This window comes from Chroicocephalus ridibundus, chromosome 5 (genome assembly GCF_963924245.1).
Source record: "Chroicocephalus ridibundus chromosome 5, bChrRid1.1, whole genome shotgun sequence".
NCBI classification, from domain to species: domain Eukaryota; kingdom Metazoa; phylum Chordata; class Aves; order Charadriiformes; family Laridae; genus Chroicocephalus; species Chroicocephalus ridibundus.
In genome coordinates this window covers 82701825-82728483 of record NC_086288.1, presented here as the reverse complement: position 1 = coordinate 82728483, position 26659 = coordinate 82701825, and the positions used below count along the sequence as shown (strand labels likewise).

General features: G+C 46.4%; 1 protein-coding gene across 4 annotated transcripts in view; it reads left to right on the top strand.

The window, feature by feature from the left end:
* The window catches only part of GALNTL6 (polypeptide N-acetylgalactosaminyltransferase like 6), a 453529-nt gene that overhangs the window by 350637 nt on the left and 76233 nt on the right, over positions 1-26659 (top strand). For 3 of the 4 annotated variants that reach the window (XM_063335686.1, XM_063335687.1, XM_063335689.1), the window contains 2 exons: positions 16478-16663; positions 22143-22326. In XM_063335686.1, coding sequence (XP_063191756.1) covers positions 16478-16663; positions 22143-22326 — 370 coding nt within the window. The remainder of the gene's footprint in view (positions 1-16477; positions 16664-22142; positions 22327-26659) is intronic. The other variant, XM_063335688.1, reaches the window with a different exon arrangement.

Sequence of the window (26659 nt, the reverse complement as noted above, 5' to 3'; positions counted from 1 at the left end):
CTTATCTGCCACGGGGATTGCTTGTTGAAGGGTTTTCTCTACTTAGGTATGGTTTAGTGAGAACTTACAAATGTAAGCAAAGAAACTTTTCTAAAAGCACCCAGCTGACGATCATTAATTCCTCTCACTTCACATAAAGCAGCAAAGTGATCTTCAGAGATTAAATAAATGGCGTCTCTTTCCCTAATGCTCTGCAACACGTGGCTGAGCTGTGAAAATTTTAGATTATGTAGAAAAATCTTCCTGCCCGGTGTGTGCAATTTGTAGCCGTCTGAAGTTGTTAATGTGAGGAATTGTTGCTACAGCCTATGTTCATAAGTTATCCTTGCGGGGATGGATTGTGCAAAGTAAAAAGAACGTGAATCTTTCCGTGAGGCCTTTTCGAAAACGGTCTTTGCGGTTCGGCTTCAGCGAGAGCATTGGTAGGATGTGGACGGCACCTGGGGAGAAGTTTCGGGTTCGGCAGGACAGGGGTTGAATTGCTGCCGCAGGACGTGTCGTCCCGCGCCCCCGTGCCCGGGTCTGTGACAGCGGAGCCGCAGGTTCCCAGCTCGGCCCTCTCCGCCGGACGGTTTGGGCTCGGAGCCAGCGCTAACGTGGCAAACAAAGGGGAGAAACCCAGCAGCCAGGCGGAAGGCAAGTCATTTAGATGGAATGAAAAAATGGGGAAATACAGACTACAGTGATCTAGGGAAAGAAGGAAATTCAGCAAAACCTGGATCCGTGTATTTCTGATGGGTCACGTGCGGCATTGTTTGAAACCGAGGTGTGTAACAGAAAGAAAACAAAGAAACAAGTTGTTCTTTACATACAATTTTCGCTGCTGATGACAGAAAAATCTGAGAGAGATGATCCTGGGGGTCAGATGACTCTGTACAGCCAGTTCTGCTTTGCTGTATTAGCGGAAATTTTTCAGGAGAAGCCCAGTATTTAAATGCACGTATATTCACCTTGGGTTTGTTTTCAGGAACATTCAGAACATTCATAGAAACTTATTGGGTGTTTAAAAGTGTGTGTGGGAATATTATAATATATTTTTAAAAAAAAAAAAAAAAGGTCCTGCAGAGCCTTTTTAGTTTAGGCACTTTTGCAAGTCCTACACGACGTGAAATACCTGGTGTCACTCCCGTGCAGAGTAAGTGCGAGTGAGTCACCGTCACCAGTAGTAACCACTCTCCATTTCCACTCAAGCAATCACCTTTTTCACTCAGAAATATGTAAAGGGGGACTGACTTCAGTTTTTAATAATGAAAAATGACAAGTGATGTCTTTCTCCCTAAAGCAGTGGCCACGGTCTGTTTTTTTCTTGAATCTCGTGTACCCGTAGGAAGAGAAACTGAAGAAATGTGGAGCCTATGGAAAAATAAAAAGAAATTAATCAGAAGCATACAGTAGATTCAAAGTTACAGTTATTCTACACAGGTATGGTTAAAGCACAGGTGAAATTTTGGACAAACAAACAAACTGGGCTTCACTGAAAAAAAGACATGAAAGTTTCTGCAGCCTGACAATTAATCCAGTGAAAACACCAAAGCGTACCAGAAATACTTAGAAAAGCTCAGTTGTGGTATTAAATGGACTCCTACAGTTTTGCCAAATCTTACTTGTATTAACATCCAACTTACTAATTAATAGTGAAATATTTCCTCAGTGAACATAATTTGCTTTTCTAAGTGTTTGGTGTCCTGAAGGGTTTGAGTGGGCTTATGTGTCTGTTTCTTCCCTAACACTATTCCCCAGGTTACTTTAGTGAAGACATTTTGGTGCCTGTGTGGTTTTTCCCTGTGTCTGTGGATAAATTCATGGCAGATGGTTTTGGATTATCTCCCGGGCTCCCTTCGGTGGGGGGGTCCCAAGGTATTGCTCACGTCCAGGGATGAGCCTTAGAGGAAGGGCTCTCACACACACGGCTGCCGTTACCCGTTCTGCAGGTAACTTCAGTTCAGAAAACTTCTCATAAAATAAATAAATTCCAGCGGAATTACTCGTTGTCAGCTTTAGCCACCCGAGATGGTGGTTCGTTCGCTTTTGTGGTCTCGCCAGTCACCGGCGCGAGACGGGGAGGTCGGGCGGAGGTTTGGTGATGTTCCTGCCTTCCGGAGCCCTCCAGTATGGAGATGGCACTCTAAATTCTGCCTCCTGGTCTTCTGTATAGCTGAAGTTTTCCCTGTATAGTTCTCAAATTACCTGTGTTACATGAAAGTTCTTTTCAGAAGATGCTGGTTTAAAACAAAGTGCATTTTCCTGAACTCGCTGGCCGTGTAAAGCTATTGCCTGTCTCGCGGCATCGTTACAGTAACAAGCCCCGAGTCCCCTGGCAAAGCCTTGCCTGATGAAACAGATAGCTCTGGGGTTCCGAGCCTGCAGAGGGTCTTAAAACTAAAAACAGTATTGACTTTGACAAATAGATGAAATAGTCAGCCTTGCTGACTTTGTTGCTTTCAGAGTATTCTGCAGAGTTTTGCTGGAGTACTTGCTAAAGGAAAACACACAGCGGGGTTGTTGAAACGAGGGATTATGAAAAGTCACTAAGAAGCGCTCAGAGGGACCTGGAGTATTGCTGATTTTCTCGCATTCAGTGAGGTCCTTCCAAGAGCACCAAGTGGGTGTTCTGTTGTACGTACAGTGTGGTCATGGAGAGCAAGGGAGCACAGCCTCGTAGCCAAGAATTAGAATGTATTGTTAATCTAGTGTTCTAATTGCCTAATCAAAATGCCACAGTCAGTTAGTTTAGTGCATTTTAAATCGTATTTACACTTACGCAGATCATCTGTTTGTTCCCTGTTCCTGTTACTACCGCGGTCGCAACGGCTGTGAGCCAGCATCCTGCCGCCCACCCTCCCGCCGTGCGCGTCGCTCCGTGGCAGAGGGCTTTGCCGGCAGGAGCAGGACGGCGAGGGTGAGGGTTTCTTCCTCCCGGGGTTACTCAGGTATTTTAATCCTTCTCTGTAGATACTATGATTTCCTCTTAGGGGGAGGACCACGCAACTACACAAAGCTAAACAAAATACAATGGAAAAAACCCAAATAATGTAACTAAAGCTCAGAAACGCGGGCCAAGCAGCAGCCCATGTGCCACCAGTAACTGTGGTGTTACAGCAAGGGCAAGCTAGACCATAATCAGCAGATCTTTAAGCAAGGTGCAGGTATAGACTGTGTTTCTTATATATTTTAACAGCTACGGCAAATCAAGCCGCAGCAGGTTCAAGACACAGGGTAACAAGTCCTGTGTCCCGATGTGTTTAGGTTTGTCGTGAAGAGTGACGCCTCTTGCCAGCACTCGGCAACGCCAAACGGCGCGGCCCCCAGAGCTACGACGCGATGAGCACTTCAGTCCTTAATTCCCCTGAAAATGAAATTTACGCTTGTGTAAATTCCTTTAAAGAGCTGCTGTAACTCGGGAAATGGAGCACTTACCTTTGTACCGAGGGAAGTTCCCTGCTAGGGAGTCTCTCATCCTCCAGAGAATCTCCTCTGGGCAAAGGGAAGCGTGTATCGGCGAAAGAAACCTGGGAGCCTCTTGTTTCCGCCTTCCGAACATCCCCAGCTGTTCTTCTGGAAATCGGGTTGAGTTGTATTTCATTTGCCTGTGAGTTTTAAGTGTTCTCCCTTTCACGCAGCGAAGCGAGCGGCGCGGTGCATTACAAAGGCACGGCCTGCCCTTCGCAGCGCGGCTAAAAGCCCAACGCTTTCTTCAGCAGAACGGTGGCCGGGCATGAATAGAAGTCAGATTCATTTCAGAATATTGCAGTGACTTGTATTTTACCTTTCACTTGTCTGCTCTCTACTGGTTTGGTTTTTATAGTTTTCCCGTATTCAGCTTTGCCCACTGTAACTTTCATTTACTCCCCCGTTATTTTCCTGTTGCTCTTCTCGCCTCTCCGCTGCTGCCAAGAGACTACGAACACAGCAGCGTAACTCTGGAGAAGAACTCGGGGCTCTTGCTCTCAGGTGGCTTTGAAATTAAGCTCAACATGTTCCTTGGCCTCTAAGTGCTGTCACAGTTGGCTTCCCAGAGCCTGACAAGCCTCTGCCACTCCGGCTGGTGAGCGGTGAATCTAGGAATGCCTTAGTTCATCAGAAAATTGAGTCAAATTTAAGATATCTTTTGGGAATTTTTTATTCATTTCTAAAAGTAAATCCGCTAAATGAGAACAGTTACAAAACTGGTGTCTGGGTCAGTGGTGGCACTGTTTCTCTGTTTACGTGTACCTGCTTTTACCTGTTCTCTGTGGTCTCTACCCGGTTTACTTGGGCCTAAGTGATGCCCTTACAAGAAAGAGAAAAAAACAAACCTTGGGGGATAAGTTATTAAAAATTTATTAAAAAAAAAAAAAAAAAGAGAGAGAAGTGATTACCGGAAAAAACAGCAACTGTACAGGTCACACTATGGGTAGAATGCAAAAATACTTGTGTTTTTTGCAGGCAACCCATTGCTGGAGATTAGTGAGTTGGCTGTTGGAAAGGGCCCACGCGAGGAGGAGGAGGAGGAGGAGGGTCTGTGTAACACAGCACATCTCTTGATATGTGACTTGGACAATGAAAAGTTCTCCCAGGGAGAATATTCTCTGCATTGATGTTTTTGGCGTTGCTCTTAGGTGCTGACCACAGTCCGTCTTCACGTGCCTGGTTTTCAGCTTGGAGTGGAGGGGACACGTTGATTAAAAATGTTAGACGTTTGCAGTGAATGGCAACAACTTTCCTGCTCCTCTTATTACACCTTTTTTTAAAAGTCTTTCTCAGCTAAAGGTGGGAAACCTCGCACCAGCACAAACCGGGGGGACGTGTGAGTGACACGCTGTGCGAGCCACAACGCTTCCAGCGCGGCCAAGAGGCGGTGAGGGGAGGACGCGTGTAGTTCTGGTCAGGACCAGGGGGCTGCTTGGATCAGCTGAGATATTCACCGTCTGCTGAATACTTTAAGTAAAAAGCGCTTTAAAATGACAATGAGACAGTCTTTTGTTTCTCTGTTCATACATTTCTTAAATTTAGGCATTTCTATTATAGGTTTAAATGCAGTTTTGGACAAAGCTATTTTTCATATGTCAAGGAAATCTGAAATACAAAGGTTATTTCCTCTATCAAATCTCTAATCTGTAGCTTTAACAGTAATAAAGGTATGAGAGTTGTGTTCAGAAGTACAGCATTTTGTCCATCTTTAAGAATCAGTAAAATGTTGTAAAGCCAGTAAAATGCTGTAAAGCGGTCTGGTTTTGAAATAGCTTCACGCTTCCCAAGAGCAGTAAGACGTGTTCGTGGCGATGATTTATTTTTCACTCGAGATCTGCTAATCCGTTAATCCTTTACTTCTGAAAGACGGGAGAAGATGGGGAGGCGGCGGCTGTGTTTGTGCCAGTAAAGGCCGGGGGTGACAGAGTCTTGCCTTTGGGTCTGGACTCGCGTGGCGCTGCCTTTGGAGGTGGAGCGAGCCTGGGGCTCGGCTTTCCAGCAGTCCCTGCCATCCTCATTCCTTCTCTCCCGAGGTGGCCGTGTTAGTGTGAGCTTTGTTAGCGTATAAAGTAAAAAATACTAGATTATATCCTACGTCGCATCCTTTTGGCACGGCAAGACAGAGAGCAGTTTTGGGGAGGGAAGGGGTGGGGGGATGTTCAGAACAAGCTGTATAGAAATGTTTGGGCGTAGGCTGAGCCTAATCCCGCTGCCCTGGGATGAAAGCTGCTGCGAGCTTGGATCTGCCAGTTAATATTCAATATAATACTTATTTATTTCTATAAACTTTGGCTCTTAGCTGTTCATCTAATATGCAGTATGTCTCTGTTTCTTAAATTCCCATCCTTAATGAGGGAACCTGCCAGACTAAAGAGGCTGTGAAGAGCTCCAGTGTGACAGCCGAGAGATAGGAAAAGGCAGGTCGATTCAACGTGTAAAACAAAGGCAGAAAAAAGATAACAAAGAAAAGAAAGAACTTGATGTCTCCTCTTCCAAAGCTTGATTTATGCAGCAGCTCATTTGTTTGTTCTTTTTCTTGTTTAAAATAAAATTGAAAAGCCAATCATCTATCCATGAAAAACCCATGGTGTTGTTGTTTGATTAATAGCTCGTACTGATGTTAGGAGATGCCTAATTATGCATCAATGTTTGCCTCATTATGTAGAGGAACATCATCATAGCAGATTAGTCTGTGAACAGAGCCCTTTCCTTTTTGATAATTAATTCTCGTGCTTCAGAGTACGTAACCCAAACACCGCTCTAGTTCTTTCCCTGTAAGATTTCTGTACCCCGGCTTTCGGAAGCAAACTGTTTGTTGCCAATAATGAAAAAAAAAAAGAAAGATTCCTGACCTAATCTCATGGCTCAGACAGATTGCTTTTCTCTGCCAGTGGGTTGTCAGAGAATTCCCGCGGACTTGCAGCTCTCTGGAAACCTCTTCAGCAATATTGACTGCACCTCCCCTCGCGGCGCCCCTTGGCGTAGCAAGGACTGCAAAGGTCAGACCGAGAACGTGGCCAACTTTTGCAAATAAATGAGTGGAACAATTTTGGCAACTACAGTTCTAGCTTAGTAAAGACAGAGACTTTTTAGCACCACAGTTTCAGAAGAAGGGGTGTCTTGCCACTCCAGACAAAGTTGAAAAGGAGAAAACTCTTGAAATACCAACTGAGAAAATGAAATGTTTGGATGATGGAATGCAGCAATCAGGAGAAGAAACTGGATGCTTGCTTCAACAGTAAGTGTTCTGGAAGCTTACAAAGGCCTGCGTTCCAGCTATGGAAAGTCTAGCAATGCCAGGTGCTGCGTGGTAGGAGACAAAATTCAGGAGATAGAAGGGATATTTAGAAGTTTATGGCTACATACTTGGTTCTGGCGTTTGACTACTAGGAGTTTAAGGCCCCTTGCAGTAGGTTAGAGAAACCTTGGTGAGTATCTTCATGTTTTATCCTGCTGCGGAGTCTAGAGCTTAGGTAAATTCGTCTCTCCACAGTAAAGACTTGGTGCCGCAGAACCCCAATTCCTAGGCCAGAGAGGGCTTTTTTGAAAAGACCAATGTTGACACAGAAGTTGGAAGACAAGAGCAACTTCTTGATACGGCATCAAACTTCAAGGAGAATAAGGTATTGCCCAAACTCTCTTTTGTATTTTGAAATCTCAGTTTCAAAGCATGTGTCAGGGACTTCTCTTATTTACAGGAACAAATCCATGCCCGAGGGAAAAGCACCCACTGAATTCTTCAGGAAAAGGACTAATTGCAAGCGGTGTTCAGGACCTGACGATTCACCCGGGCTGGTTAGCATGCAGAATGGACAAGAACTACAGAAATGTAACGTCTTCAGTTAGGCGGAAAGTTATTCAAATATTCCCTTAGGAGATGGCCAGTATCCATAGGTCAGCAGAGCCTAAGGTTTGCCACGAGTTATAATGTCGGTAGAATTACTCTGGGAAATGGAAGTGTTCAGTGCAGGGAGCCGTACCAGGATTCGATGCTACTTAAAAAGCCGTTACATGAGCTGTGTGACTTCTGCGTTCCCCCTCCCAGGGACCAGCGTTACTGTCCTCTGCAGATAGAAGGTCAGTGCCATCGCCGCAGGAGCGTGTCACCAGCGCTCCGGTGCAATCTGTCCTTGGCATTTCAGAGGTTAACAAGAGCAGTGTGAGAGAAAACTGTTCTCTGAAGACAGCACCTCCTGTAAAAGTCAGTGATGTATTTTGCAGGAAGAACTAAAAATACGTCAAAGATAGTTTCAGGCAAAACAGAGAAAATGTCAGTGTAAAGACAGGTCTCAAAATCTGCGAGGCTGTTTGCAGCGTGAGAAATACGTTCCAAAAAAAAGTCTTGTTTGACAGGTCACCGTTTACAATTTCTAACAATTAGTATTGTCAGGATGCAAACGTGGGACTCTGAGAACGAGAGGATGGCGTTTGTGAGCAGCGTATTGATCTCAAGGAAAGTTACGCTTTCCTGGATTCGCTTCAAAACAACGTTCTTCTAATTGGCCTTGCAACCTGGAAGAACCCTGGCAACACGCTTCCCTGGGGACGAGCGGCTGTGCAAACACCTGTGTAGGGAACAGGCCTGCTAAAAAGGATCACATTCTAATGCAGCAAGGTCACCCTTTTGACAGGTCTGTGCTACATAATTGTGTCCGGAGAAGGATCTGAAAGGCGGCTGTACGTTTCTTTGTTAGCTTACCGTATACCGAGCATAGTTTCCCTGATAATTAATCCAGTTGCCCAGATTCTCGTTTGAGCTGTAGCCACGGTTACATTTGTTGAATTAGCGGTGCAAGAAAGTGCCAAAACAAGTGCGTGTATCCCTGGTAAAGTCTTCGTTGTAAAATAATTGTTTGTAAAAAAAGCTCACGCAACCTGTCGTGCTTCCCTTCTCGTTGCCGTGTGGGCAGGGTGTCCATGGGCACGGCTCTGCCCTCACCGCTGGTCCAGGACTGCCGAGGTGATTCGAGGAACAAATTCCTCCCGGTTTGGTTGAACTTTGCTCCGTGAGCCGCGGAGCTGCAGCCGTGAAGCTGTTCCAGGGAGGCACGTGTCCTGCCAGGTGCCGTCCAACATGGTGGTGTGGTCGCTCTTCACCCCTGAGGCCAGCTCTGCCCTTCAGCGCTCTCGACCCGCAGCCAGCGGGACGCGCCAGAGGAAGCGGGAGAGTTCCCCGCCAGGGCAGGGGCTTGGAACCGGGTGAGCTTTACGGTCCCCTCCAACCCAAACCAGTCGGAACGCGGCTTTCCCTCCCTCTTCGGGCGCTCAGAGCTCCCTCCTGCTCAATCCCCTGGGTAGTTAGCTGGGTTCAGTTTCTTGATCACGTTCCAAGTGCAGGTGATTATTGTATTACATTGCAGCAAAAAATAATTTCCTGCTAATTAATTTTTACTTCCCTTTTCAGACTGCTTCTCGGTATATTCTTAGCCAGCTTCCTAATCCAGCATGAGGTGGTTGTGGTTTATAATGTGTCATTCCTCTGGTGAGCAAAATTACTTCTCCACATATTACAGCTGGCCAACCGTTTGGATACAACCAGAGCTATAAAAATAACATCTTTCCTCACTCTTTTTTTCAATGCATTTTGCCTAGGAAATACAATATTGGGGAAATATTCAGAAATAGATACAGACTCCTGTAGGAAGAAGTGGGACACAGGCTTTCTTCAGGCAGTTCGAAAACCCTTTTCTGAACATTCTCTAGGATTGTGCAAAATAAATCTCATGAAGTTCAACAAGAAGTGCTATATTTTGTACCTGGGTGAATAACCCCACGTGCCAGTAAAGCTGCGAACTGGCCAGCTGGTGTGCTGCGCAGGACCTGCAAAGGTCGTAGTGGACACCAGGTGAGTAGGAGAAAGCAGTGACCTTCTGTCATCAGGAAGGCAAACTGCTGGGCTGTGCTCGCTGGGGTGAGAGGGAGCAGATAAAGTGATGAAATTACGCCTTTTACGGTGTTGGTGCTGCGTACGCTGGGAATTCTGCAGCCAGTTTGGGGCTCTGCCGTTCAAGAAGGACGACAAAAGCTGGAGCGGGTTTAGCAGAGGACTGGCAAGGCTGTCACGGGCCACAAGCGTGTGACCTTTGAGAAGAGGCTGAAAACTTGTGCTTGTTTAGTCTGGCAAAGCAGCAGCTCGGTGGTGACCCAGCAGCTGCCCACAGCAGCTCAATGGGAATTGCACAGATGGCAGGACCAAATTCCTCCCGGTGCTGGCAGATGGTACGAGAAGAGGCGACAGCCCCGAGATGCAGCTCGGAAGGTTCACTTTGGACTTCAGGAAGAAGTTCTTCACTGGAAGGATCGTGCGGTGGTGGAGTAGCTTACCCAGAGGTGTAACCAGGGGAATTGTCCTGCTTGGAGTCTTCCACTCCTCTGGAGAAAGTGGCAGCTGACCTGGGACAGCCTTTGCCACATCTCCGTGTCCAGCCAGCATTTCCAGCCGACCTCCTGCAAAGAAGAAATTTGAGGGGGAACTGGAAGAAAGAAAGGGGATCTACCTAAATTCGCGTGCTCACCTTGTGTTCTCTCTTCAGAGTGATTTGCGTTTACGGTGGCACGTGTACAGGCGGCGAACGTAAAAATAACGACAGTGCAGTGGAGAGGGCGTTTTTGTCATTTGCAGCAGAGAACAAATAACAACTGAATAATCACAGGCCACTAATTCCTTCACGTATTTTCTGGCAAGCTTAAGACTTAAACTAGAGAGAAGCATTTCAGTCATCAAAAGATGAAGCTGAGGTGTTCAGGAAAAGCGTCTGCTGGAGGAGGGAGCAGGGGGTGTCCTTGCGAATTTTGCCTGGGAAGATGCTCCCATCTGGCGGAAAAGGACGTGAATTGGTGGAGGCCCTTGTCTCAGCGAGAGCCGTGGCTGTTGCGTCCATGTACTTGCAGGTTTTTCTGTGCACGTTGGGCACAAAGCTCTCCGCTGCTGGCCGGTGAGAGAAAGGTTGAGAAAAGTCTTCTTGAGCTGGGCTCGTTATCGTTGCAGGTCACAGCAGCCGTCGGACTGTTTTAATGTTCACCAGCGGAAACAGTCGCGTTGAGGTGGTGTTACTGACCTAAGATCACAGACTGGTGGGGGTTTGGCCGCGTTGCTTCCTCCCATCTCCCTGAGCTGGGGTGACAGCACACGCTTTCCACCTCTCAGCTTGTCTTGAACTACCTTCATATGGTTCACGTTGGGAATGGCAGAAGAGCTCAATTTGCAGACTTCTCAGACATTAAAGTTAAAAAGCAACAGATCTCATGCAGGTTGTTTATCGGGGCATTCAGCAGGCTCTGTTGCCGCTCTTAGTTACTTGATAGTCGGCAGGTGAATGGTGGAAAGAGGTTGTCGGCACTTCTGGTGGGAGGTGGTGCCGGGGGTGGGCCGTGCTACAGGCCCAGGCATGGGACGGACCTGCCGGGCTGTCCAGGAGAGGGGCTTAACAAAAGGCTTCCTTTTCTTTCTATTTTCCTTCCTCTTTCATGGTCCGTGCTGCAGTCAAGCAAGTCCTGAAGACCGGCTCCAGCTTTCACACCCTCTTTTAAGTCTCTCTTACCACTTTCTCCATAACCCTGGGGGAACACGTCTTGTCGCGTAGCGCGTGTTGCCAGGGGTACCAGTGTGATAATGAAATATTCCCTGTATGCATCCCAACAGAAAAGAAGAATTGCAGTTCTGCTTTTTACTACTATGATTATTTTTTTTCCCTGTCAAAGGCAGAACCTCAATTTCCAATTTCTTTCTGGGCACCAAATTAAGTAACAGGGCACTCTGCTTGAGTAGATCTTTCCTTCCCACAAGCAGCAATGGTGTCTCTGCTGTTCTTTCAGAAAATCTTCTGCAGACTTTAAATGAAGAGGGAGAAGGCCCCCACAAGGCAATTACAATGGGGAATTTGTTTGCAGGCGATCGCTAGAAGGGACGCAGAGCTTCCCTTTATCATCCCTTGCCGCGGCAGTGCCAGCCTGCAGGCCTCCCGCCCGGCCGTCGCCGTGTTCGTCACCGCCTGTGCCAGCTCCTGCCCTGGCAGGTGTCTGCCGTGTGTCAGACACATGATTCACGGGTTTGTTTGATCAACACTGCGCAGAAAAGAAAGATGTTATTTTCTCTTAAATTACAAATGAGACATTTACTCCCCATATCTAGTGACAGGGGCTTTGCCTTCTGTATATCCAAAGTGCACCATTTGTAGCTCACTGTAGAATTTACATACTGGCTTCTCTCTCGCGCCTAGCTCTGAAAGTGGAATTTATGTAAGAATACGGCATATAAATGAAACCGTCCTCCCTCCCTGCTTTACTGTCATGGCAAGCTTGCTTGAACTGTTCTCTTTGGTAATAAATGGGCAGAATGCCTTGTCCCCTGGACGTTTAAAGGCCTTCTAATCACAGGTTGCTTTCTCTTTTATGCACCACTTTGTAATTTCTCTCAGAGAATTTCTTTAGAGTTAGAGTTTTGCTCTGACGTTGATTGATGCATGTTTATATGGCACTTGACATTACTTCTAAATGTGTATGTGTAATATATAGGTTTTATGTGTGACGCTTCTTCTGGAGATAATATTAGCAACACAGTAATTGGGAACGGGGAGAAGATGCAGTTGTACTGTAGGAAATAAAATATCCTTTGGTTTTCTCTTCTGTGAAGGAAATTCACGGAGTTCTGTGAGAAAGGGCAGTTTATTTTGATACTTTTGGGAAAGGATAAGGTTAAAAAGAACCAAAATTTGTAGTGATCACAAATACCTAGATCATTTGTCAATCGGAATTATATACAGAGGATTCTAAAGTTTTGGTCTAAGCAACAGTTGAGTTGGGAAACTCCCAGGTATTGTCCTTGTCAGAGCATCTGTGTCCTCGTGACCCAGCCTGGCTCAGACCCGGGCACTTCTGGTACGTGGCCAGCCCTTAAAGCCAGCGGCTTCCCGCAGAATTGCCGTTTCGCTTTACAGAGTCAACACCGGTGTATCAAGTAATGCGGGAGTGGCTTTAATGAGGGGTTCGACATGAAAAAGATGTTTTTGCTACTTACATAAGTAGTAGAAAATACTACAGTTTCCTTTCAGATCACTACTGTTCTCCCGTCTCTGGCTGCTACTCTGTTTATGCTTTTAGAGATTGGGAAGATCTGAAACAGATAGTGCCTCAAGACATTGCAGGGGAAAATGCAATGTGAGAGCACTATCGTATTGATTTAAGTTAAAAAAATCATTACTTATGGATCCAAAAGGGATTTTTGCCTTCACATTAAGATATTTCCATTCTCACAACCATATTTGAGTTGGTCGTTGAACTTAAATACTTCATGATGTTTTTGTAGTTTTTGAGGATTTTTCCCAAATTAGTTCCCAAACTGTCGTCTTGGCCAGATCTCAAAACTAACGATACGGTAGGTGTTGTTCCTGACATCCCTTTGACTAGTCGTGAGTTCTTGTTGGGGTATTACTAAGATGTAGCTGTTTTAACAAATCTAGATACTTTACGTATCTCTACTCATCCATATACTTTGATTTGTATGTAGACCTGGTATTTTTAGGTGACGTGTCTAACTAAGCTCTATAAAAATTAACACTTACTACTTCTGTTTTCTTCCTGATTACTTCCAGATATATCCAAATGGGGATGCACTTAGAATTCTCTGTGAACAAGGCATACAAATTTTGTTTGTATACTTATGCTTTTTTGCGAGTTGTTCTTTGAGCGACAAGGAGAAAATAGTAAAATTTTTCAATCATGGGGCTAATTGAGTAGATAAAACCAATTTGGGGATATGTGATTCTGGCATCAAAAGATGTGCTGGATGTTTTGATGCAGTTCTTCACAAATCAGATGACGTGCTGCCTGAAATGTGTGAAAAGCCATCTGAGAGAGGAGGAAGGTGGTACAGAGAACTCTTGTTTGTGCCACAGAATTTCCGGTATTATTCTGGCGAAAAAAAAAGTAAAATGTTTAAAATTTGAGAGGCCCCTTTTCCTAGGCTTGCAAGGAACCTGGAACAATGAAAGAACAGTATCAACTACCATTGATTTCATGGAGTTCGAGCTCCAATACAACTGATGGCAATCAAATTATATTATTCAGTTCTTTTGTTATTTAACAATTGATCTAAGAACAGGAGAGAAGGTATCGTAGTATGACAGTTTACATCATCTCTCCCTGAAGTGTTTTCCTGAAGAGACAGGCACTCAGCTGCCAGACTTTGCTCATTGCAAGATGTGAAAGGAATGAAATTAAGTCCTTTGTATAAGATTGAATTTATTTGGCCCAAGACAAGTGATAACAGTCAGAACGCGTGACAAGAGGGCGTTTGCGTTGGTTCCTTTAAACATCAGTGGTGGCCATATTTAACTGTCTATTGCAAGGGCCTTACCTTAGCCATTGTGACACCTGTCTAGAGAAGGTCCAATTTGGGTGTGCTGTGAATGTCTGTGCGGGCAACAGAGAGCCTACCAACACCACGAACAACTCGGGTTGTCCAAGTGAGGCTCCTGCTTTCTCCATCAGAGAGATTAGGTGATTCCGTGTAGCTGCCTCCACGTACAAAGAGGAGGGAAACAGCCCAGAACGCGCTGATGGGGAGCAGTAAAGCAATCATATGTGGTAGACAGCCGAAGTCAGAGCTGTGTAGTAGCATCCTTGGACCAGCCGGAGTCTCGTCAGTGAACACACCCCTGAGGGAGGCAGGTGAAGATGGAGGATTTGCGCTGTAGCCGAGGTGTTGAGTGGTTGCGTAGATGGAGAGCTGTGCTCAGGCTGAGTCACCAGATCTCCTCATTAGTTGCCTGGACAGTGTGCAGCAACGTCGTCTTGCTCCTGGTGCAGGGTTCCTGGGCACTCTGCAGTGCGAACTTCAGACTTGTGGGTGGAAGAGATCAGAGGAGAGAGGGTTCGATGACCTTCCACGGTGTCTGAGCACTAACAGAAGCTATGGCACCTAACAGATTAGGTTCGATTTACTTTGGAAATATGTAATATCCTGTCACTTTGAAACTGGTTCATTTTTCATGGCCAGAAGATGATACAATTTACAACATAGGAAAAAAATCCAGATTGGCAGCTCTAACAGGCTTTCTTATATTACCTGCAAGGTCTTTGTAGCTTTGTTTTTAAGGTCTGTTTCCCTTCTTCTGTATTCCTGCGCTATGGGAATAGCCTCAATGGAGCTCATAAAAACAGGAAAACAGTTCGATAAATATATGCTTTAGACAGTCTTGCATGTGGGCACAAAACGATCTGAGGCTTGATACAACCTCAGCTCTGTCACGACACTGAATTGTGTCTGGTGCCTGAAGTGGGTCAGCGTGGCACACAGCCCTTGTGCCCCGAATGGGGTTGGCTGTACAAAGACACAGTGCGTCTCTTGTCATTGTGACCGACTGGTGGGGGCTCTGTTGGTTTTTTATTAAGTACATAAGTAGCAAAATGGGATGAAAAAAGGGATACTTCTTTTATTTCAAAATTAAAACCTGGCGGTTCTACAATCACCTACAGGGTAGAAGACAAAAACATTTGATGTTTTTCTAGATGTTATTCTTCATTTTTTTTATCTTGGGCTTGGCCTTCCTCACTTGATGTCACACTTCTGGGTAGTGCTGTGAACACAAACCACTCTCTTGCCTCAGCGGGTCTCCAAAGCGTCTTTGGGTTTCTCCATCCCAAACCCCCAAGCCATTCTGTGGTCCTTGCAGGCTGGTGTTCCCACGTCTCAGGTCTCTCCTTCTTCAGTGTACATCAAGATTCCTCAGTGTCCCATGCAGTACCCTCCCGCGAAATGCCTATAACTACACACCAGCGTTTCTGCTCCTTCCCAGTCCGCAGGTAGATTGGGAAAGTCTTGTGCGTTGGTGGGCCAGGAAGGGAAGGAGCAGAGACAAGAAGGAACGCGTGCAGGAGGCTCTGCTTCACTGGAGCTTGGTTTTGGTTTAAGACAAGACCCTGCGTTCTCTCACCCTGACTTGTTTCCTTCTTGTCTTTAATGTATGTGTCAGCATTATACCCTCCCGCGGAACGGTAGTCCTTCTGGGTAGTCCGTGGCAAACTTCTTGCAGTCTATCAGGACGCAAGGTCTGGATCGGGGCCTGGACGGACCACACAGGTCCAAGGAATTATGAGCTGATAGAAGCAGCAACCAATTTGGCAAAGCTCTTTCAGTGGGACTTAGCTTGCGACACCTAGCATCGCTAAATGTGGCTCATCACCAGTTTTAATTATCGGAGACTAAGCTTTTCTTTTTCTCTTTCCCTGCCAAATGAAATTATCAGATTTTTCCAAAGTAATGAGTCTGACAAGCTGAGCTGTTAAATCAAAGGCAAAAGATCAGTGTTTCTGTTGTAGCTGTATTTAGGAAGAGGCGAAACTGCAGGGTGTTTTTTGTTGTTGGGGTTGTTTTATCGTTCTTAGTATGTGTTTCTAGTCAGAAGAATAAAGGTTCCCAAAGGTGCTGTTTGCCAGGTTATGCAGACAACAGAATCAATCAACTGCCCTATATAATTCAGCTTAATTCTGTTAGGAAGTCAGGTGTCCATTTGCTCCACGCTGATGTCCAACTATTAAGATCCTCCCTCATGTCTGTTTCCCTTCCCATTACAAAAACAATCTAATTGTGCTAATTTAATGCTTATTTTTTTTTAAGTTGCTTTCCATGCACAGTTCTTCATAATTAGTTGATATAGTAAGGCCACTTGGAAAGGCCACTGTTTATAAACCGGTGTGCCAGAATGTTTGTGTGGCCTTGGGCTGCGGGAACCAGGGGATGGATGAATATCCCGCAGTTGTTTTGGCCGTGGTTATTCCGTGGATGGCAGGTTGCCAGCAGCAACTGCAGTAAAAGGTCCAGAGTGTCAGTGTCTTCCTCCGTGTGATAAAACAGAGAGCATTTGCCCTTTCCGAACGGTCTCAGAGAGGATTTGTGGCAGATTTTGGAGGACTTGAAGTGGCAGGAGATGGAAGTAGATAAGCTGCTCACAGGTTGTAAGCCAACCTGTCCTTCTGTTGGCTCCTCCAGGCCTGGCACCACTGACGCTTTTTTTGCCCTTCTTTCTAGAACATTTAAAAGAGAAGCTGGAGGAATACATGGTCCGTTTTGCCAAAGTGAGGATTGTTCGTACCAAGAAACGCGAAGGGCTCATTCGGACCAGACTGCTAGGAGCCTCGCTGGCTAGAGGAGAAGTCTTGACATTTCTGGATTCCCATTGCGAAGTCAACGTGAATTGGCTGCCTCCCTTGCTTAGTAAGTGTATGAGCGTTCTTCAGCCGTTAAACTCAGAGCGTACAGCATAGCTTAAGCGATGGAAGCCACGTCCCACGACAAGCAGGGCGTGCACTGTGTAGAAGCGTTTGGAGCCGTGCAGCAGTGTCTGAAGGGTCAGTGTGAGAGAGAACTCGGAGAAAGGCGAGCAGCTCCATTGTACGGTTCTTGTGACTAAAGAACTGCTAAAATTTTGAAGTATCGCTTTCGCCTACTAGAGTTACGATTTATTTTATTTTATTATTACTGCCACTAAATACACTGCTAAATCCCGTATTATGCTGCGCCCTTACTATACACCTGAAAACTTCTGTTACGCAGGTATTGTGCTCCTTCCTCGTCTTTCACATTCCATTAAAACGGCTTTGGCTGTAAATGTATCCAAGACCCCAGAGTTAAATCCGATAACAAGTGCATTCACAATAGGAAGCTCAGAGAGAATGATTTGCTGTTGATGGCGTTGCTGGGTGCCAGCTGCAGCTGGTGAAGCTCCGTTAGCTGAAGGAACGGGAAGAATCAATTGTTGTATTCCAGGATTTCACTCCGGGAAAAAACGTCCCCTTTTCTACACATGCAAAGTGTGTGCGCTTTGCAAAGTCGGGGCTTTTTCGCTACCAAAACCAAAGAAAATTCCTGAGCTTACTATTAAAGAAATTTGTTTTAATTAAAAGAGTATGTCGTAAGAACATGACAGGATAGGGTCTCACCAATTAAGGGTTATTGTTCCTTGAATTTTGTTGCTAGGAGTGTTTGGCCACACAATAAGCTGATAAAGCATTTGCAGCCAAGAAGAGATGCTGCTCTGCTAATGAACTGTCACTTGAGACCAAACAAAAGAAAATACTAGGAACTAGTTTTTCTTCAGATCAGTAACAAGATAATGTACAAAATTCCAAATTTATGTCCTTCCTACCTTCCATATCAAATTACCCATACAGTCTTTCCCCTTGTTACCACTTTGCCCTTAATCACAACATCAGCATTTTTAAAAATAACTTCTGTGGCTTCACGTGAAGCCCAGATGTCGTGAAGGGGCAGAGGGAAATACGAGCAGCCCCGACAAGTAGCCACTAAACACTCTGGAGTGCTCTGCGTATGCGTACAGCCGCTTCTCCTCGGCTTTCTGATTTTGCCCCGCTGCGCATAATACGCTGCCACTAATGAAAAGAATCTCCAGATTCTCATTCTTGCCCTCTGCAATCTTTTGCTAAGTTACTGCAGATGAGACATCAACCTTCTATTTTGCTAACTTAGACATGGGAAAATTGCAAGCTGAAAAACCAGTTCCTTTTCTTGCTTTCGTGTTGGAAGTGAAGGTACATCTAGCTGGGTTTCACCCTGTAAAAACTGAAAAATAAGCAGAACGGTCACAAAGGATTCGGGGTTGCAGCTGGGTGTTGAAGTGATGATCGCAGCCCGCAGCCTCAAGCCAGAAAACTGGAAGGATGCGAGAAGCTTCTTCAGGGACCGAGTCCCAGTTCTCCTTAGTTCTCAGGTGGGATGAGATGTTTCCCGTTCTACATACAGTACGAATACCCACAGCTAACCAGCCAGGGGATCTAGATATTAATCTTGCGGAATATTGGAGCCCAGAATCAATAGGCTTTATTTTGAAAGAAAAAGTAGAGCATTACATGAGGAAGGACAAATAGAGGATGAACACACAGCTAGTGTGTATTTAAGGATGCCCTGTTTTCCCAAAGGGATGCGAGAACTTTCTCATAACGATTAGGTGGCAAATATTTACTACACTGCAATCAGATGACACCTGGCTACTAATAATAGTAAAGTTAATGTATTTTTGCAAATGTTTATCTAAAGAACTATCTTGTGATTCACTCGGCCCTGCGTGTGACAATGTCGTCCAAGGAGACCACAACAGAGGACAAGTTGGGTATTCATTGCTTGGAAGCTGCCCTGTTTTAGCTCCAATGCTACCTGCCGTGTGCAGTGACAAGTCCTCCACAAGCGCAGTCCGGCCTTGCTCTGGAGGGACGACAGCCATCCTCCCGGAGAGGGGACACCTGTCCCAAAACCGGCCCCCAACCAGCTGTTGTTCAAAATGAGACCTTGAAAGTCAAAGAGGATGGGGAGGTGGTGAGGAAACCAGAGCAATCACAAAAGGGCAGGTCTCAAAGGTATTTCGGTATCTAACGTAGATTTCCAGAATTGACTGTCCCTTTGTAGACCGAAGGAGGGCTGAGTTATTTCGGTGCTTGTTAGGTATCTCAGCAGCTCTGTGGAGCTGAGCCACAGTTGTTTTCAGTCACAGTCCTTTGTTCCGTTTTCTCGAGAACAGGTGCAAAATGGCTTTTCTTTATTTTCTTTAAGCTTTGGGTCTCTAACCTGAGGTAAGGCACTCGGATCTGGGAGAGCTTTGCCTGGTGCTCCCTGGGCCGGCAGCTGCAGCCCTGTGAAGCGCTGGCACACGCAGCCGTTTGCTGGCCCTCCTCAGGGGCACGAACCAGCAGGAGGAGGACGTGGCCGGGGCTCCGGTTGCTGCGGTTGAGCCCGGGGTGGCGGGAGTTAGTGCAGGTAGAAACAGAGCGAGGAACCAGCCAACAGATGTGGCAGCGCTTTCCCGCCGCTGGTGCAGCAAGAGGGAGACGGACGGTAGGCCCGAAGTGCCATAGGCTGCCAGAACTGGGTTTCTCAAAAGAGGTTTCTTTTCCTGACCAAGACTGCCCTATATCGTGCTTAGGTCACGCTTAGCAAGTTATCAAGACGCTTCCCAGCTATAGCTGTCCGTCTCCACAGCGTTTATGTGGTGCGTCACTTGCCAGCGGGGAGAAGGAGAGTCCCAGTACTTACCACGGCTCAGGTAACAAGGGGTCATTTGCTGAGCCACGCAGGTGTTTCCACCACCTGTAATCACATAGTTAAGTAGGAAAATCTGAGTATTTGCAACGTGACATTGTTGCTTTAACCAGGCCAATCTGAAGGAAGCACCTGAGATTAAAGATGTGCATCTTTCTCTAAAAGATAAAAACTACGTTTTTGAGATAGTGACTTACCCAGTATTGAAAACTTCTGTTTACTGACACATGTGCACGCTCTGCTTGATAGCAAAAGTGCTGAATTCAAATATGTATGTATATATTGCTTAAAATTGCTTGGGAGAAAGCTCTGAGCAATGCTCCCTCTCAATCCCATGCTTTCCCTCAAATCTGCAAGACTTTTACTTGCACAATGGTGCGTATCCGCCTGTTCTTCCCTTTACCTGCAGCGTGTGGGCATTGAAGTAATGCCTGGACATTTTCAGCCGGTAGGAGCTTGTGAGGGGAGTTTGTGAGAGGATGACGAACGAAGGCAGCGGAAAAGCCTCTGAAGTGTTTCAGCTGTGGCTTTCAGACTCCGCGTTAGGGGCAGGAGGGTTGAAGGGCAGTGGCTGCGAAGGCAGCGGCGTCTTCACACCCGTGAAGCTGCGATACTTGTGAAACGTAAGCTAGCCCCACAGCCCTTTTTTTCAGTAACCCAAATTTATATTGGGGCTATTTAAGCCTAAGAAGTATGTATGGAACTCCATTATTTTAGGCATTGAGGCTGCAGGTTTGATTGCTCTGCCTTTTGGTATGCACAACTGCAAACGCCCTGCGTTCTTCAAAAGTCAGGATCTTCCTGCGGGTCCTCATCGTCTCTGAAACATTTTTTGGGGCTGAGAAATAAGTTCTGCAGGCACACGCAAGAACAGGCAGGTAAGCGTCCTCCTACTTGCAAAATTCTTGCAGAGTTGTAGAAATGAAAACCGGGATTGGGTTTGCGCATCGCTCCAATAATTTTCTCCCTGGCTTATCTCCGCATGCGACTTGGAGATTTCCAGTCCTTCAGTCTATTTCAAGGCGGCAGCTTCTAAAGATCAAGAGAAGGATGCTAATGCATTACGAGTCTGCCTTTGACCTGCTCCAGCCAAATCAATCCCATTTAGTTTCTCTCCTCCAATCAATTTCGAAGGGGGGGATCAGCGGCAGAGTATTATAAGCCCTGTAACTATTAGCAGGACCATCACAGGGAAGAGATTATGTAAAAATGGCTTTACATAATGATTACAGATAACACTACACGCAATACCAGAGAATGTAATTATATTTAGCAATAGCAACAGTAATGCAGCCATTATGTCTGAGATGAGTTTCCTGGAATTTTGAGAGAGCCTGTGCTTTAAATTTATTTCACTACTAAAGGATAAGGATGTAAAAACGTGCTGAACTTCCAGGCACCGTAATCTCTCACTAGCGGTCATTGTTCCCCGGTTTGGGCAGTCTCTAAGCAACAACTGAGAACAAATATGAAAATTACAGATGTTTTGCTAAAATAACCTTTTTTCTTAATTTCAGTCCTTCAGAAGCAAGGAAGCAGATTCTGTGTTATTAGTCATTACACCGATATCACCTGCCTTCCTGTCTGTGTTCATTCCACACTTAGCCCTCTGATTTTTTTAGGTTATTATTAAACACCAGTGCAATCTAATCCTTAAAAACAAAAAACGAGCTTTCCACGTAGGCCCTACGATATGTTACATTTTGTAAAGAATCTAGGCTACCCTCTGGAGAAAAAGCCTTATTATACCTGGAATTTTGAGATTTTTGTTTTTTCAAGGGTTTATAGATAGATTTTCTACTGTCCTTTCATGCCAACACAGCTACAAATTTTTACTGTACTTCCTCATTTCAAACCAATATTCTTCTGCCGAGTTCTTGCAGTTGGAATATCTGGAATATCTTCTTTACTTTCCTTTCTTTCCTGAGGGATTGAGCAATGGGAATCGCCAAAGCAGAGTGATTTGCAAAGCTTACACCTTATACCTCCTTATACCAGAGATGGGAATTTGATTTAGCCTCACCGTTCTATTTTTTTATTAAAAAAAAAAGCAAAAATAAACTGCTTTCTTTAGAAAACAGGTGAGGAAGAGTAATACTGTGTGGCCTTCTTTATATCTCCGAGATCGGTACAGAAAAAGGACGCAAGCCGTGTTTTGTTCTCGGTGTTGGAGTTTGCCTTCGATGCGTAGGATTTGCTCTCCAAGCGGAGCCGCGGCCGCAGGGTTGCGAGGGCAGAGACTGGCGTTGGGGAGCAGACATCTCCCTCGCCGGGGCTCCCCGTACGCACCCCCCGGCTGAGGGGGGTTCGCATTTTGCTGGCTGGCTCGTTCCCCAGCTGACAGATGGGGACAGCGCGGGGTCGCAACGTGGCAGAGACAGAGCTGACTGGACCCCTGTGGGCCGCGCAGGGATGTGCCTCCCTTTAAGGAACCGTAAATGCTTCTGATCATCGCCCGACTGCATTAAGTCCACTTTAGATAAGGGCTCGATACAGGTTTGGAAAATGAAATGATGTGGGGGCCATGGGGAGCAGAGCAAAGCAATCTTCCAGCGTCAGGAAGCCAGTGGGATTCACTTTGCAGTAACGTGATAGATGGCTTGACTCGACATGCCGTTTCCTATTTTCTACTTTCATTTTTCAGACCAGATTGCACTAAACCACAAAACCATCGTGTGTCCTATGATCGATGTCATTGACCACAATCACTTTGGCTACGAGGCGCAGGCGGGGGATGCCATGCGAGGAGCTTTTGACTGGGAAATGTACTACAAACGAATACCGATTCCTCCAGAGCTCCAGCGGGCTGATCCCAGCGACCCCTTCGAGTAAGTAGCGATGAAGGGCAGAGTGGGGACGTGGCGCAGAGCGAGCAAAGGCGGCAGCTGGGGCAGAAGAATCCAAGCCCAGAGATCTCCATGCAGGCCACTTCGTACGAATGAAGGGTGGCAGGAGTAAAGAGCTTCTATACAGGCTTATAAAACCTCAAAACGAGGAAAAAGGTCAGAGCAACACATTGCAGAATTGCCAAGCTGTGCCTGGAAACACAGACCTTCCCCAGCTTTTCTGTCCCAGTGGTTGTATGTAAAAGAAACAGGCACATGCTTGTATTTAAGGGAAAGTATTGGCCTTGGACAGGGAGTGAGCGTAACTGCGGTTATTTTGCTTATTCCACAGAGCGCTTCCTGAACAGGCTGTGTTTAATGCTTTCTTTGCTGGAGGCTGGTGCAATGCGTGCATCGATAGCTGGGCGCACGTTCTGCCGGCAGACGCTGTGTTTATGAGTGCTGATATTGCTGCTGTATGTGTGTGGCTGCGGCTGGAACACAGGGCTGTCACACCTGGGCAGTGGCGAGCTGGTTTGTAAATAATTTCTGATAAGCCAGCCTCTCGTATAGATCAGCTAATTCATGGGAATGATCTGCTTTTCACAAAGGTAGATCCTCTCTTTTTTCTTCCTTTTCTTTTTCATTTCTTCTTTTTCTCTTTTTCTTTTTTCTTTCTCTTTTTCTTTTCCTTTTTCTCTTTTTCTCCTTCTCCATCTTTCCCTTTCCCGTTCCTTTTCTCTTTCTCTTTTATTATTCTCCTGTGAGGATGAGCTAGGGTTAACCCGCCTCAGCAGGGAGAGGACACACAGACAGACAGACAGGGTTCGGTTTGGTGTGGCAGAGTCCCCACGTCTGTCCCAGGGCGCATCCCCGCAGGGCTGGCTCCGCTGCTGGCTGTAGCCCTGCCTGAAACTCCCCGCTGCAGGTTTTGGCAATTTAAAAATTCAGCATTTTCCTCTCCCCAGAACAGCACCTGTAACAAAACCCTGTGGCTCTGGCCCAGACTCTGCACTGTTTTGAAGTCATGGATCTGATTCATGCAGAAATTGACCCTTATATCCAGGGAATGACCAGCTCTGTGTAGGGACAAGTGGGTAATTGCGGCGTTTGGTGGGTTATTTTCATTACTCTGCTTGTTCCTTTTTATTCATCTCCGTCTGTGCCCATCAGTCTTCATCTCGCGTTGGTGTAAGTGCTGATGAAGTGCTTTCCATCAGCCGCCAATGTGACCACTCCACCACACAGACGCGGCCCGTGCAATCACGGACACTCCGGAGTTGCTCCATTGTGCTCCCACGAGTCTTCCTGGTCCTCTGAGCCGTTGTCATTTCTTGCCACTCACTGAAAGTCTCGTCATGTGATTTGCTTCAGCAGTCAAGGTTTGTGTACGAGTAAAACGTCGCTATGGGGCTGCTTGTCAGCAACCTGCTCCTGAGAGCAGACAGCCAGGAGAGACTTGCTCGAGCAGATGAGGTTTTGTGGCTTCGTGTGGTGCAGAACAGACGTGGCGGTTCCGCGTGAAGTGCCGTTACCATCAGCACGGCTGCCGCTGGTACCCAACTGGCCTTGCCTGCATCCACGAGACACACAGATACATGCCTTCGCAAAGAACAACATATATGATGATGCAGCCCATAAGTCTCTTGTAGTCTGAGTAGCTGTCTCCCCAGAAGGGTGGAAAGGCTTCACAGTTCTTCCAGAGATCAGTGAGGGTCTTTGTTTGCCCCATGTCAGGATCCGCATCAGGGCAATGCAGTGGGACAGCAGCATTGCAGCTGGAATCAGCTGTCATAGAATGGTTTGGGCTGGAAGGGACCTTAAAGCCCCCCCAGTGGCACCCCCTGCCCCGGGCAGGGACACCTCCCACCAGCCCAGGTTGCTCCAAGCCCCGTCCAACCTGGCCTTGAACCCCTCCAGGGATGGGGCAGCCACAGCTTCTCTGGGCACCCTGGGCCAGGGGCTCACCGCCCTCACAGCCAAGAATTCCTTCCCCACCGTGGCAGCGGGACTGAAGGCTGGCTGAGACAGGACAATGTATTTCCTCAAAAGCACCCTCTGCCCGGAAGGGTGAGGGTATGGAAGTGTTTTAAATAATCAGGATGAATTTTCCTTAGAGGAGGAATTATTTTCGGATTCGAAGTCAGCACTGCTTTTCTCCTAGGGCCTTCTCTGTTGACACCTCGAGCTTTTAATACCTTGCTTACAACAGGTACGGTAGATGTTACAAAGTGGTTTAGATATCAGTAACTTAATTGATCAAGACAGCTTCTATCGAGTTAAAGAGACATAACAGTTTTCCTTTAGGTGCATATACACTAAATCTAGAAATGGCTTCAGCCAGCGCCATAATTATTATGTTACTATTTTGTACGCAGTAGGGATTATTTTTTTTATTTAGGTTAAATATTTTACTATTGGTATCCTAATAGCTTTATTTCTTGCCAGCAGCATCAGATCTGAGCTGATCCTTAATGAACTGGAAAACTGCCAGCATTTTTAGTAGAACACAAGCAAATAATGGGTACGTGATCCAAAAACTGTGCTGATGAGTTTTTTCCCCTCACTTAAAATGCCAACTCAGTACGTGTGTTAACCAGAGAAGGTCGCATCAGCCTAAGAAATAACGTCCATAAAACCAGATCACGCTGCAGAAGAGCCGGGGCGGTCACTGTGTTACCTGAGCGGTACCTTTCCCTTCCGCATGCGCATGATCCCAACGCTGCTGCAGCAGGCGCCGGCGGTGCTTGCCGTTGGCACAACGACCTCTTGGTGTGACGGTAGCGCGGGGCTCACTGAGCCCCAGTGCCAGCTCTGCTGCTCTTTCTGGAATTAGTTTTTCCCCACTTTTTTTTTTTCCCCGCTGTATCCACTGTGGCCGGGGTTTGACAGGTCCTCTCACGTTGGTCGCCATCTACCCGGACGCCGTCTGTCAGTTCAGAATCCCTCTTGTGAAGAATCCAGACGCTCTCACCCGATGGCGGTGCCAGCGTGGGCATGGTTCGTTGCTGATACGCCTGCAGTGCACCAGCGCTCACGCAGCGCCTCCACCCTTCGCTGTGACAGCGCTGGGAGCTTCCCTCCAGGGCTCAGCTTTTCCTGATGTTCCCCTGTTGTCCCCAGCCCGGGTTCTTTGCCCGCTGTGCAAGCCAATAACACGCAGAGCAGAGGCGTTGCCAAGTTTATTCCGTTAACGTGCAGAAATGGGGTGCTCGTCCCAAGGGAGCACACCTTAGTTTCAAAATTTTCCCTCTTCATACGCTGATTATCACATATTCTAACAATTAATACATATTCCTTGTTACTGTCTTTAATTATTGGTCGAGGTTTCTTTGCTTCCTGTGTCAATTAGTGCGCAGGCTCTGTCTTCTTCTCCCCTTGTTCTCTTTTGAGGAGGTGGTGTCATGTGGGTGGTGGTCAGTGAGTTGGCGCTTGTGATCTCCCCCTGCCAAAATTACTTCTTACCTCCCTCCTCTCTAACCTTGGCAGTTCCAGGTGGGGTTCTCGGGTTTGCTGGCCAGGCCCATAGTTCGGGCCTACGCTCTTGACAGGAATATCCCACTTATTAACAAAGCTGCATTGTCTAGTAGTTCCGTAAATGAATCCTAGGTGAATCATGTCCAGTTACTATTTCTCTGTAATTAATGAAACACAGTTGGAGCTGTATAGATGACTTTTAGCAGCAGCAGCAAGTTCCCTTGGTTGCTTTGATTACGAGTTACGTTTAATTTTTCTCATTAATATCAATTTTACTCCACCCCCCCCTCCCCCATTCTCGGGCCCTCTGCCGCTGCTCACGACAAGTAGCACGACACCGAGATCTGGCTTGATGTTGATGACTTTAGGACTGCGTAACGCTCTCGGAAGCTTCCAGCCTGCCCAGTGTCAAGTTTGGGTACAGATGACATGCTAGCACCAACCTGGGAGTCACATCACAATTTATAACTGCATTTGGACTGCATTCGTCTACAAAATTTATCATTTTGGTTCACATGCAGTTTGTCACCAGCCACGCCAAGTTTCCGCTAGGTTTCACTGAGCCATGCTATGGCTGTATAACACGTATTTTCAGTCAAAGCTCCTATGCGAATTATTGGTTATTGCTCTATGCTCGCTGTAGTGTTTAGGAACGTGTAACAACTATTCTTTGTTAGAAGATTAGCTTTTTTCTGAAAGATTAGCCTTTAAGATTAGCTATTTTTCTGAAAGATCTGTGTGGCTGGTTTTCAGGATACATTGAGTCCTTAGAGGCGTGGAAATTGGACTTCACCCCTAATAATGTTGCCTTCCCATGCGGAGACTAACTCTGTGAAGTCCTTGTTGATTCCCCTTTTTC